Source organism: Pteronotus mesoamericanus, unplaced genomic scaffold (genome assembly GCF_021234165.1).
Source record: "Pteronotus mesoamericanus isolate MK-2021 breed Mesoamerican mustached bat unplaced genomic scaffold, CSHL_Meso_final contig_182, whole genome shotgun sequence".
NCBI classification, from domain to species: Eukaryota; Metazoa; Chordata; class Mammalia; order Chiroptera; family Mormoopidae; genus Pteronotus; species Pteronotus mesoamericanus.
The window spans coordinates 44,528-58,431 of record NW_026555078.1 but is presented as its reverse complement, the minus strand read 5'-3'; the positions used below and the strand labels follow the sequence as shown (position 1 = coordinate 58,431).

Sequence of the window (13,904 nt, the reverse complement as noted above, 5' to 3'; positions counted from 1 at the left end):
GGCCACAGTTAACATGAGACTTGAAACTTTGACTCCAATGACACATGTAACTACAGGCACGTCAATCATAAATGCTCTGGTCACGGGGGCTTCTCTACCAGAGCGGGACACTCCTTGGGGACCACCATGCATCGGCCTTGGGGAAGTTCCTAAGTGAGAGACCGGCTCCTGCGCTGCCCTGGTAAAGGGCCTCAGGGACAAGGCTGGCGGCAGAGCGGGCAGCCACAGGCGGCCGCTCGTGAGGAAGGCCGAACCGTGCACCCCCTACCAACGGACGCGGGTCCCAGGCCCCGCACAAGCAGAGCTGCTGACCTCACACAAAGACACAGCCTGCCGCGCACAACCGGCGAAGCAGGGACGGGCCTGCTGGGTCCCGAGAGGCAGGCGTGCTCAGCGCAGAAGGGAGCGCTGCGTCTGCGGGGAGAGCCCTCCCCGAGGAGGCGCCCTGGGACCGTCGCGAGACGACCTGTGAGCAGCGGTGTTCACCCAATGGCTGGGCGAGCAAAGGACAGCGTTTTTGAATTCAGTGGCGGGTTTGCTAGGGCATCAGAGTCAGTGTGGTGATGTATTGCGACTGGCAATCCGTAATCTGAAAAGTGGTGGCTTTCTGGGGACAGATGCCCCCCTCCCGCACCAGGACACCATCCCTTTACTTCCCCTAAAACGTAAGCGCCCCTCTTCCTGCGCACCCACTGCTGGCCGGCCGCCTGCCTCTCCGGGGCACCGCCTAGTGGCTGTGTACGCCGAGCGCGAGCCTCTCCTCAGCTCCGCATCCTCAGGGCCAGCAGAGCGCCGGCAGCGCTCCAGTAGAAGCCCTGCCCGGTGGGCGAGGAGGACGGTTCGCATAAACCCTCGACTCAGAGCCTGTCCCACTCCAAAGAAAAGGAAGAGACCAATATATTAATCATGGTTTCCTTTTAATAAGGCTTTTTACTCAAAAGTGTAGCTTGGAAAATCTCTAGCTTGTGAAAACCGGAAGAGCCCGGGAGCCCCTCGCTCCGAGCCCGGCCGCACAAAGTGGCAGCCGCCGCAGCTGCTAACCCTCTAGCCCCTCACTGCAAGTCCGACGCGCCTCTTCCAAATCAGAGCCAGCTTTGGAAACTAGAAAGATGATGCCTGTCCTACTTTGATTCAAGGAGAAAAGACAAGTTCTTAATACAGTAAAACAACACAAAAGGTAAACAAGTCTTTAGAAATCACTAGGGCGGGTGTGTGTGTGTTTATATAATTAAGGTTATCATCAACATTTAAAACTATTAAAAATAAGGTTGCCATCTTACCTTTTCTTTTGGTACTGGAGTGTTGTATGTTTTGGGGGAACAAATAAAAAAAAAAAAAAAAAAAAAAAGGAAAAGATGATTTTGCCCAGACAAGCTCGCAAACCTCCAGCCCGCTCCCGGCTGTGGGGCCGGGCCGCCCCGGCCCCCCCGCTGCCCCCGTCCTGCTGGCAGGAGGCAGAGAGGCGTTCGCTCGGCTGTCACGATGACAGGCCCACAAAAGCACAGCTGAGAGAGGAGCTAAACTCTTCCCCGGGAAGAAAACACTTTGCCCACAATGGGTCTGCAAAATCTTCCAAGGCACCTCTCTCCCCCCTTTGCTGTCGTGGTGGGATAGCTTGCTTGTTCTGCCTAAAAGCAAGATGGCAATCTTAATCAAAAAAGGGAAGCTAGATTTTTTTTAAATAACTTAAAAAAATTATTTTTATATAAAGCAGCAAAAACACTTTCCTCTCTGCAGAAAAAAAAAACAAACAAACCCCAAAAACATGGCATAAGGAGCCATAGCGACATGAGTGGACCGTTCACAGCCCCGCTGACCGGATCTGGGGCCGCACGTCCTCAGAGCTGCTCTGTGGCTTCCCCAGGGCTCTCCGAAGCAGGTTCTTTGGCATCTGCAGTCACTCTTTTCCTTTCCTCTTCATCTAAACTTTCCTTTTCTAACCTGGTCCCGTTGGAGATAGAGTTCTGGCCGTTGATGAGCCCGTTTTCCGCAGCCCTTGCACGGCCACTGGCCTCAGTGAGGGGGAGGGCCCCCTGTGCGCCGGCCCCCTCCCCCAGGCCCCGCAGGACCAGGGGCAGCCTCGAGTCCACCCCGCCGCCCTCCAGCAGCCCCGGGTTACTCTCCTCATACTTGGGCAGCGGAGCGCGCGCCTCCATCTGCTTGCGGTAATGTTCCCGGTTCGAGGCCGCACTCTTCACCGCTTTCTCCAAAATCTCTTTTTCACCCAAGCGCAACTTAATGGCCATTTTTGCACGAACAGAAAGGTCTTGGTTTTTCAAGATGGACTTGTCTTCCTAGAAAATAAAAAAAGAGCAAATTAATCATAAAAAGTGTTGAAGCTTTTTTTTAAAGATTTTATTTATTTTTAGAGAGGGGATGAGAGGGAGAAAGAGAGGGAGAGAAACATCAACGTGTGGTTGCATTTCTTGCGCCCCCTACTGGGGACATGGCCCGCAACCCAGGCATATGCCCTGACTGGGAATCGAACCTGCAACCCTTTGGTTCACAGGCCAGTGCTCAACCCACTGAGCCACACCAGCCAGGGCTAATCATAAGAAGTTTTTGGTCTTGTTTTTAAATATTTTATTTATTTATTTTTATAGAGAGGGGAAAGGAAGGAGAAAGAGAGGGAGAGAAACATCAACGTGTGGTTGTCTTTTGTACATCCCCAACTGGGGACCTGGCCCGCAACCCAGGCAGGTGCCCTGACTGGGATTCGAACCAGCGACCCTTTGGTTCGCGGGCCAGCACTCAATCCACGGAGCCACACCAGCCAGGGCTAATCATAAGAAGTTTTAATCAGCAAATCTAGAGACAGAGAGGACAGGTCAGTGGTTGTTGGGGGTGGGGCATGAGACATTTGGGGCATGACACAAGGTTCTAGAGCTTGACTGTGGAGGTGGCTGCATGACTATATACGTTTACATCAAAATGTACACTTTAACACTGTGAATTCTATTGTGTATAAACTATGCCTCAAACTATCATAAAACAAAAGAGAGAGCCTAAATCCAAGGAGCTTTGACACGTGGGACAGAGAACCTTCCATGTGTTTGAACCTGTCTTGTCTTACGAGCTACGGGGGCCCCAGGGCTCGGCCCGTGGCTGAGTGGCTGAATGGATGAATGGCTGAATGGATGAATGGCTGAATGAACATTTAAAGCGAGTGACCTGATGGCCGACTTTGAAAGCACAGACGGAAGCTTCTGTCTGTTGTATCATGAATTAGAAATTATAGAGGAGTATCAGATAATGTGAAACATTTACCTTCTAATCAACAATGCCTCAATAGGATTCTTAAGTGTAATCGTGTTAAATAAGAAAAAAAAAAGGAATTATAGTAATTCACCTGTGGGAAGGAATCTCTTATTAAGCATCTTTTCAAACATGACAAAGCTCAAACCCTCATTCAATCCAATTACCTCACTAGTTGTCTTATACGTTTTTAAAAGAAGCGAGGCTCGGTCTTCCAGAAACGTCCAGAGCTTGACCTCGTTGTCCCAGCTCACAGGGTACTCAGAGTTCCCCAGGGTGAAGATCCTGTCGATAGCATTCTCTCCCAGCAAGTGTTCCTTCAGTTCTTCTGCAAGGAGCACACAAAGCCATCTGTCAGGGGGACGCGCTCCACCTGACAGAGCAGCTCTCCAGCAGCCCCTCCTCCCTGCGGCCCACTCGGCCGGGCCCTTCCTAGACTCTGCAGAGCAGTTGGAGCTAAGTTTTGGGCAGGAAAACAAGGTGAGATCTTCCCGAGTTGGACTTCGGTTGAAGCCTCCATGTTCATGGTTTTTATGAGGGACACCAAGAGCCTTCAGACAGGTCCATGAGGTGCCTTTCAAAAGACAATCTATTGCGGCATTTTGACACCTTCCCTACAAGCCATGAGCTCCGTGCCACACCAGCCGGGTCAGAAAGACATCCAGGTGAGCAATGGAGCAAGCGAAACCAACGGCAGCAGACCACCGTAGCGAGCCTTCTCAATATAGGTCTGATTGGGGCTCCTCACGCAGTGGACCCGCGCCAGCTATGCGTCCCATCTCAAAACACGGAGGCCACAGTCAGAAACAAGAAAATGGACTAGGAAAAGCATAGTTAATGAAAACCGTGTGGATGTCCCTCACTTGTCAGGAATTTAAATAGCAATTGCAAATGAACGCCAGTGAACATCTCAATTACCTTCAACTATATTTAAGAGGAAAGAATTCAGCAACTGCTCTAGCAGTTTATCTCCTGGCACATTATCTTCAAAAGCCCAAAACATGCCGGGTCTATTCATGCTCAAGAAATCCACCCGCTCCTTATGTAATTATGAGACAGTGTCTTTTTCAGAGCAAAATGCCCCACAGCTGTCACTATTTACAATGCAAATGCAAGAACTTCTGTTGCCAGCCAACCAAACTTTTATCAGTATTAGAGTAATTCGAAGGATACGTCAATTGTCTTGACATGACAAACTGTCTATGACTAAAGGGAAATGAAAAAAAACAGCAGATCTAAAATGATTCAAGGAGTTTATCTTTTTTTAAAAATTGTAAACAAAACAGAAGTTAATCAAATGTTCAAGAAAGAAATTCATTAAGTTGCCCTTGTCAGTAAAAGATTGTGATAATTCAGGAATTTTGGATGTTTGATTCTTCTGTTTATATTCTTTGTATAAAATCATGAAAAGTTACAAAAGCATTCCTTCAGCCTCCAGTGGTTGAAATTTGTTTTCAGAAGCCCCCAGAACTGAGGTTAGGGTTTTCCCTCTTCCCGAAGCTGCCCAGGTCCCGCCCCCTGCCCCAACAGGCGCTCACGTGCCCGGGGGACGCGAACCCACACGAGGAGGACAGGCCCAGGCCGCCACACTCGGGAAGTGCGCCCGGGGCTCCTGCGAGGGCCTCCTTGCTCTGCCCGCTCCGCTGACCACCGGACAGATGCCCTGTGCCTGGAGCCACCCTATCCTCGCGGGGCTCCTCAGCTTCCCCCGCCACTGCGGGGGCAGGTGAGCTCCGGTCACCCCAAGAGCAGCAGGCGCCCTGCTCCTCAGCCTGGCTCCTCCAGACCCCTAGGACACCAGGGTTTCTTCTATGGATCCTATCGCCTGCCGACCGGCAGCCACCACGTGGGATGCCTGGGCATGGGCTCTGGAGCCAGTCAGGGCCATCGCCTGCCCCCAGAGCACCCCAGTTCTTCATCCTCTGCGAGCTACTGTTCCCACGTCAGGTGCACAGGGACCCCTGTCTCCCACCAGGCTGATGACACTAACATCAAATCTGTGGGCTCTTGTAAGTCACAGGGGTACCACTGCCACCGTCTCTTTGTCACAAACTCCTCCAGCATAGGACAACATTCAATTTTGTACCCCTGCATTACATGCAAGAAAAGCCTACAGTTAACCTTTAACACGTGTCCATTTACTGGAACTGACAAACTCCTACCGAAGTACGAAGCCACCCAAAGCTCTCACCCGAATGATGGTGAGGCTACAGCAATGTGGCTGCTTATGAGGGACAAGGGCCACCTGGCGCCTCGGCGTTTTTGGCCTCCCCTCTTGGTGTTTGGGGACTAAGTGTCCTCTACGTCCACTTCTCCTGGATCAACACAAACCCGGGGAGCTGGGGAGAACAGAGGCCAGCAGAGCCCACTCTGAAGGCGACGGCCAGTGGTCACGGCCCAAATGCACCCCCCCAGCGCTTGGGCGGCTGTCCCCAGGAGAATGCGCGCTTTTTGTTCAACCAGGCGCCCCGCACTCACCGCCCCGCCCCGCCCCGCCCCATTCCACAGAGGACTCGGGGGCTGGCCACAGCGGCAAACACACGCACGACTAAATGTGGAGCCTCCACGCCAGCGTATGTGGCGCACAGCTTCCAATGAAAAAGGAAAGCCACCACCACGATAGGTCAAATCTCAGTAAAAACCCAGGTGACTTGTCCTAAGCAAATGTAACCTAGATGTTCGATGCACGTTTGACTCTTTCTGTGCCTGAAAAGAGGCCAGAGACAAGAACACTTGGCGGTTCCGGCAGACCCCGCTGGCCGCGCTGCCGACTCTAACAGGGCGCCGGCACGAAAAGGCCTGCTGGCGGTATCAGGCTCGGAACACAGGCCTGGGTACCAAACAAAGCCATCGCCACAGGTGCCTTGCTGAGCGCGTGCCTCAGTACCAATGCGCCATTAGCTATCGGGGTGCAGCGGAGGTCCGCGCGCTGGGAGAGAGACTGGGCTCCGCCGCTCTCGGTGAGAAGCACATCAAAACCTCCCATCTCCAAAGGCGCAATTTCGATACAGTAAGACAATCCAGGATGTTTTCAGTTTTCTTCCAAGGCAGCAGAGAATTGTTTGTGACAAATGAATATTGACAGCACATCGAGGATTAAATAAACCATTCCCAGGGCAAAAGACAACAACTTCTTCTTTCTCCAATATTGCTAACTTACCACCTGCCAAAAGGTACTTTAGTTTTCAGCAATTTTACCTTTAATCTGAAACTCAATGCTTTATATTTTCATGAATTAAAAAAACGACCATTTCTCCGGAAGTGACTTACCTTCGGTCATGCAGAACACGCGGAGAAAAGCCAGCAGCTGCGCAGAGACAGGCGGCTCCGTAAAGTGCAAAGCAAACACGCTGGAGCTGCCGAAACAGGAGATCAGTCACCCTCTGCGGAGACCTCCCTGCTCCTCATGAAACCCCCAACCCACAGCGCACGGGGCCGTCCTCCGGGGCATGGAGCTGCGCACGCCAGCCCGGCTCCTGTCTGAACTGCAAGAGAGCCGCCTTCCAGCTTCGCTCGGGCGCTGGCCAGCCTGGCCCCCGAGGATGCCAGTGACCGGCCACGCCATCAGGTCCTACAGTCTATCGGCCGCAGCCTCAGCTTGCATACAACGCACTGAGAGAATTAAGCACACCTGCGGTTCTTAAGAAATGTTAACAGTAATTTATGTTGAGTTCACATTTTAATCATTAATCAAATATTGACAAGTTCAATAAAAAAAGGGCCGGATAACCCATTTTCATTAAGAATGGTTCCTCTGTTCCCTGGAGAACTAATAAATCATAATTCTTGTCTTATCATTTTGCACCTCAAATGCACTAAAATCCTAAAGAATTTAACCAGAAATTCTTGAAGTCACTGAGGATCACGACTTCATTACAGAAACTAATGGTGGCAAAGAATTAAATGAAACAAATTGATCCAGGTCATTAACCTTTTCAAGGTGGAAGACATTAATGATACCAAAGCACTTATTTAACTTAATGAGGATTTCAGGCCACAGCCCCGGGAACTGACTGGGGAGGCTCCCAGCGACACCAGTGTGTTTATCTGAGCGCCTGGCGCGTCACCAGGCATCGCCACGGTCTGGACGGGGTAAAGGCAGCGAGACAAACTTCTGCAGGGAAGCTTTAGTAACACACCAAGTACACACTATGCAACTGGAAACAGTCTGAGCAGCGCAAGGGAGAGCTGGCCGCCCTTGTCTACGTACGTGGGGATGCCAGCACGGGCCAAGACCTCGGCCTTCATCGCGTAGAGCCGGTCACTTTTACTCACTCCAAGCTTTATTTTCACTCTGTCGTGTGAATTATTGTCAAAGAAAAAACCACTGTGGATCACAAACTCTGCATTTGACCGAGTGCCATAAAAAATGTAAATCTGAGATGCAGTAAAGAAAAAATAAAGGGACATAAAAGAGACTTAACATCCATTCTCAGCACAAAGCAGGGCAAAGGGTCAGTCCCCACAGATGCGACACAGCTTTACACTAAGGCAGCAAGGCTGCGTGGCGGGGACTCTGCTCCTCCCTGGGTATCGCGCAGAGCCAGGGCGCAGTTCCCGCAGGTGCACAACCTCCCCGCCTCCCCCACCTTCCCAAACTGCCAGAGACGAGGAGGAGTGCCGCCCCCCACCCGGGGGCCTCCCTCCGAGCCCTGCCCCTCTGGGCGCCAATTCGACTGTTGCTTCACTTCTGCCCTTCACGGCCCCCCCCATACAAGAGCCCCTCTTCTAGGCCACGGGTTTAAAGCCACGCCCATCGGAAATGCGTTTCCAGGCCTGTGGCAATCCTGACCTCGCAGCAGGGTCTATGGAGTGGTCTGCACACAGCAGACCAGTACTCTGTGTCAGCCTAACAGTTTTCATTTTGTCTCAGTCGCAACAGCAATGGTCTACACCAGCTCTGGATTTTTTGTGTTACCTGCTCAGTCATAAGATCAATAGATGGAATGCAGGTATTCGCACGGGTATATTTTCAAACAAACTGAAAGGCTTAATCCTGCCCCTGCCCACATTACTAGATAAAAACCCACAGATAAAAGTGTAAGTACAAGAAGTAGATTTTGTGGTTCTCAATTCCTTTATGTTTTTGCCACTTGAACGGCCTCCTTTTAAAGGTCTACTTAACACGAAAAGAAATAAAAACAATGTAGTTTTTAAAAACTGAAAAATGTCTGACTTTCATAACACAAAGTTTTTCAGTTAACAACTTTACTAATATTTGGTCAGCTGTGCAAATAACTGCATGTAAATCTTTTTTCTTTGCAGACGCAAAGCACAATGTGTTTACTACAGCTTTACGTCTCAAGACCTGCTCCCCAAACAGTCCTAAATATAGTCCCCAGTGTTTCTGCCCAAGTTAAACACCTTGTAAAAGTGCTAGCGCAGCAGGAGCTCAGTGGCCGTGCTGCCTGCCCACGCCGCGCCGGGTACGCGGGACCCACCTGCTCTCCGGCACGGAAGTCCTGCAGGGCCACGCACTCGCAGCGGTCGTCCTCCAGGTTGTACCCCGTGGTGATCTGGAGGCAAGGACAAGGGTCGCTCGCTCAGGGGGGATCTTTTGTGGGCAGTTAGAGGATAGAAGCTATTCACAGGCACTTAAAAGCACTGTGCGTGCTTTATAAAGCTGAGTGAAGAACTGCTCGGTTACTTTAATGAACACTATTTATACCAGAAATTCTTATGGAAGATTCTACACCTAAAGGACATCCTCTTAGGAAAATAGATCGTATAGATGATCACCTGCTTGTCTCAACCAAACATAAACCATTTATTACAAAGCTCCTGCCTGCGGAGGCTCCGCACCCGCCTCCCCCAACAATGCTGTGGATTTAGGTCCTCCTGAGAACTCTACTGACTTGCAAATACTGTCCCTGCCCAATGTTTGGCCTTTAAGAAACTGAAGTAGGTTTTCCATAGAGAAAGAATCAGGAGAAAAGAAAAGCTCCATTTCTGAGTTATATGTACATTTTACTCTGGAATTAGAGAAATTAAAACTTTCAGATAAGCAAAGGAGAAATAACTTCGTTGTATCCTATTCACTTTCTTTCTGCTGAGAGCTATATTGTGAGTTTCTAAGCCCATTACAAATAAATGCAGGAAATCCACTAACTACACCAAAACCTGCATCTCTCCCTAAACACCTCTGTCCTAGTGGAGACCAGGCAACGTCAAGGTCTTGCCACGTAAGCCGCAAAGAACTCTTCGCACCTCAGCGGGTCGGCGTTTTACCTTCCGAATTATACGCGGAGTGTTTCCTCCTGGGCCAGTCCCCTGCCGACCGAGGGCCTGCTGCTCTCCTGCCCAGCGTATCCGATTTGCAAAACTGCCCAGCTGGCCTCCACTCCCAGGCCTGTCGTCCCATGGCCCTAGCGACATCACAGAGCCGACCTCCAGTCTACAACCTCTCAGCGCGCTCCACCCTGCCTACAGGAACACATCCCAACTCTCCAGCAAGGCGCGCTGACGAGGCGGCCCAGGCCTGCCTTCCAGCCTGCAGACGCACCGCCGGCCTGCCACCTGGGCTGCCGCCTCCCCCCTGCTGGGCACCACACTCTGTTCCTGTCCCTGCAGGGCCCCACGGTGCCGCCTCGGCCACCCACCCGCGGGTATTTACCTGAGCGCCCGCCCGCCAGGTGGAGCTGCGGCTCCCCTGCCCCCGTGCGCCACACTGCTGCACCTGTTGCCGGACGCTGCCTGTGGGAGCTCTCGCTCCCCGCGGGAACCCCAGGGGAACCCCAGGGGGAAAACAGAGCCCCCACCTTACTGTGTTTTGTTATGTATAATGTGCATTTTTTTTGCCCAGATTTTTTAGGGGAAAATAAGGATGCGCATTACACATGGGTAGTGCTAATTCTGTATCTACAGAAATGTTTTTAATTCTTTATTTATTCTCATACATTAAAAGTGTAAATCTAGAAAGCAATAATGATATCCACATACAAAATGATACCCTGGAATACGATAAAAGGTTTGTTTTTAAATACAAATAAATAAAAAGTTGAATTAAAAAACTAAAACAAGCACTGGCTGGTGTGGCTCAGTAGACTGAGCTCCGGCCTATGAACCAAAGCACTTATTGCTGGTTTGATTCCCAGTCAGGGCACATGCCTGGGTTGTAGGCCAGGTCCCTAGTTGGGGACGTACAAGAGGCAACCAGTTGATGTTTCTCTCCCTCTCTTCCCCTCTGTCTAAAAATAAATAAATATCTTTCAAAAAATTAAAATGAAACATTTTTTTCCTGAGTTTGGGCCAAAAACATGCATACACAGTATGCTTGGGAGCACAACACATGTGGCAAAATGTGGTATATTAAAAGCTCCTGCAAAAAATTGAGACAACTGTAATAGAATAAACATGATTTTAAAAAACAAATTAAAAAAATAATAAAAGCCCTTGCTTAGGAGTATTCCACCCCGCTCATGCCAATCTCTGAGGCTGTTTGTAAAGGCACACTAATTCCTTTTGGCCTCCTTCCTTTTGCCCCAGAGAATCAAAATTCAAGACCAGCAAGTGCTACTTGCTAATAAAGGTCCCAACATTTGGGCCCAACACATCACTACTGTGAGTCCAAGAACAGCATTCTGGGATCAAAGGCCATGTGACACTGGTCTGTAAACCCAGCACCCCCAGAGGCAACGCTCACTTAAGCACAGACCTACAAACCCTTCACACTCCTGCAAGACCAGGAGGAAACAAGGAATCAAGAAACACAGGAAGCCCAGCGTCCCGGCAGAGTAGCTCCATGAAGTCCCCACCCAAAATCACTGGTCCAACCCCAAACAGGGCCTGGACAGCCAGGCCGGGAAGAGGACTGCCTGTCAACTCCAGACCCGGAAGTCTGGGGCTCCACAGTGTGGTCACACAGGGACCTGACAGGGCACACACAGGCAAGCAGGAAGTCCGGGCAAGCACAAGGCCCAGCGGGAGGGAACAAAGCAGCAGGGAGGGCCGACAACACGCGGGCAGAAACACGGGAGACCTACGACAGGACAGGACAGGACAGGACAGGACGGGGCGGGGAGTGGCGACCGCGCGGGGCACTCAGGGCAGGACGGTCGCCCGACGGCTTGGCAAGCGGTCAGTCTGCGGGAGCCCTGGGGACGGGCGTCCAGGCGGAGGGAGCAGCAAGTGCAGGCCGGAGGTGGGCGTCGGGAGAGCCACGGGGAGCGGGCTGGGTGTGCCGGGGCGTGAAGGGGGGCGGGCAGCGGGACCGGCCCTGTCTGCTGCGGGAAGAGCCTGGGCTTTTTACTGTGAGGCCCTAAGGCTCCTGCCGACCTAAAGGCCTTAGATTTCTCCCTGCTCAAACAGAAGGCCTTGAAGAAGGGCCTCCCGCATTCTGCACAACCTCCCCACGCTCCTGCATCACAGCCCGACTGCAGTCACGTATTCAGCCGCCAGGCTGAACGCTCCGACGCGCCGCACCTACCGGAGCTAACACAGGGGCCCACGCACCACTTAGAAGTGTGCTTCTCTGTGTAAATTCAACCACCTCGAGAAAGGAAACCTGCTGCTTACGTTAATTTTGAACAAGCCATGCAGAACTTAACAGACGTATTATTTCTTCCAGCTTAATGCCAAATCTCACAGGCCTGCCCGAGTCTGTTGCTGTGCGTGGCCTGAGTCAGCACCTGGTCCCGACCCTCTGGCGGAGGCGGGTCCTGCCTTCCTCCCCTGCCGCTGCCCGTGCCCAACTGCCACAGACCCGCCCCTTCCGCTGCTCCGGCACCCGGGTTTGGGACGTTGCTGGAAACACACAGCGTGGCTGGGTCACAAATTTCTACCTGCTCCCACAGTGACAGTCAGAACAAACAGCTCACAACTGTCAGGATACACACAGAAGAAAATTTAGTGCCGGAAAAGCCCAGCATTACCTTCAAGTACCTTATTTTTAAAAAGACATGAACTACTAATACGTGTCGTACACAATTTTTCAGCACTAAAATATTCTTAAATCCTCCCAGACGAACTTCCCTATGAAGCCCTACAATCGCAGCGGGAACAAAGGTCAAAGGGGCAGGGCTAGCCGTGCAGGGAAGCGACCCCTGTGAGGAAGCACCACCGTCCAGCAGGCACCTTCTGGAGGTGCGCCGTGTTCCTCCAGGGCTGTGGGGGGCGAAGGCCACATGCACAGTGACAGAGAGAACACAGCATCAGCATTGCCATCAACTCGTTATTTAGGTTTTACGATACACTAACTTTTTTCCTTCACTTTTTCAGGGAAAAAAGCGAATAGTTTAATGCCATTTACAAGAAAGGAACACAAACACGAGAGAGAGAGAGAGAGAGAGAGAGAGAGAGAGAGAGAGAGAGAGAGAGAGAGACTCCAAATGCAGAGCAGAGGCTGGGAGGGGCGGGCAGGACGCTGTCCGGCTGGGAGGCCCGAGGCCGGGGGGCGGGGGGCGGGGCGCGAAGGCTGCTGGGGGAGGAGTCCTGCACCTTACTGCAGAGGCTTCTAGATTGTTTCATTTGTTTTGTGTGTTTGCAATAAAGTATGTACTTTTAAATTTTAGCTATAAAAAAAACCATAATGACCAATACAGTTTGGAAACCAATGATCTAATCGCCCCCCCCAAAAAAAGAAGAGAATGTAAAATTTTATTCATTAATAAAAAAAAAAAATCCTACTATCCCTTAAAATGTCTAACTACATTAAGCATCTCTAAATTAAGGCAAACTGTAAGTATAAAGGTGGAACGACCCTTCTCCACAGCTCGGGCATGCAGTTGTGGCCGGACCGCCCCACGTCGGCACTAGCGCATGCTATCTCACGTGTCTGGCGCATGTTACACGTGTGCTGGCCATTTTGTGGAATTGGATGTGAAATACTTACAGCGTTTTTCCAGTCTATTTATAAGAGTGTTAATAATAACAAAGAAAGCCTACACTGAAAAAAAGATGAACAAAAAATTAACCAAACCAGTATACCAGTTAACACTTAAAAATTCAAAATGCTCTGAAGCTGATCCTATGTCGATGCACGGATGCCGGGGAACCGTCCCCAGACAGCCGTCTCAGCGCAGAGAGAGCCGCCAACCTTGTCGTTGCTTAGAACCCACAGACTGCCGGGACGCAGAGAGCAGCTTCCGCCTTTTGTGCGTCGTAATTAACAATCGCCACACAATTTCCCTGTTTCTCTGCGTCTGCTGCCCAGTGCTTCCCAGTCTGATGGTGCAACTGAGCCCTGTAGTCAAGGCCGCCGCCCAGCGCACGCCCTGCCGCCCTGGCACCGGGAACCCAGTGGGGGCTGGGAACAAAGCAGGTGAATGCGCAGGGCCAACGACATGTCAACACGTCAGGTGAAGGGAGGGGGCGGGAAGGAATCACAGAGCTTTCCACAACTGGAACACAGTTGGCAGAGGAACATAAAAGAAAAACAAGAGGGAAGAAAGGTCCCCCCCTCCCCCCCAATAAATCAGTATTTTAAGAAGAATAAGAAAAAAGAACCTTGGTTTAGTCTGTGGTTCAATAAGATAAGAAAATGAATGTTTAGGCTAGAATTATGGCCTAGCAAATACATGCAGTTCACTGCGGTTTTCAGAAGTGATGTAAGATTCCAGTGCCCGGGTTTCAGGATTAAGTAAACACGAGCCGAGGAAAACATGGGCCACAGCCTGCGGGCGGCAGGCAGGGGTCTGCTCCCTTCGCAGGAG

At 51.1% G+C, this 13,904-nt stretch overlaps 1 protein-coding gene across 2 annotated transcripts in view; it reads right to left on the bottom strand.

The window, feature by feature from the left end:
* Positions 1-911: 911 nt before the first annotated feature.
* SETD3 (SET domain containing 3, actin N3(tau)-histidine methyltransferase) overlaps positions 912-13,904 on the bottom strand; it is a 57,442-nt gene continuing 44,449 nt past the window's right edge. The window contains exons 9-13 of one of the 2 annotated variants that reach the window (XM_054567057.1): positions 8,697-8,771; positions 7,466-7,632; positions 6,526-6,611; positions 3,423-3,583; positions 912-2,294 (exon numbers count right to left, since the gene is read on the bottom strand). In XM_054567057.1, the coding sequence (XP_054423032.1) occupies positions 1,839-2,294; positions 3,423-3,583; positions 6,526-6,611; positions 7,466-7,632; positions 8,697-8,771 (945 nt within the window). In that variant the 3' untranslated portion in view covers positions 912-1,838. Of the gene's footprint in view, positions 2,295-3,422; positions 3,584-6,525; positions 6,612-7,465; positions 7,633-8,696; positions 8,772-13,904 lie in introns of those variants that run through there. The other variant, XR_008528620.1, reaches the window with a different exon arrangement.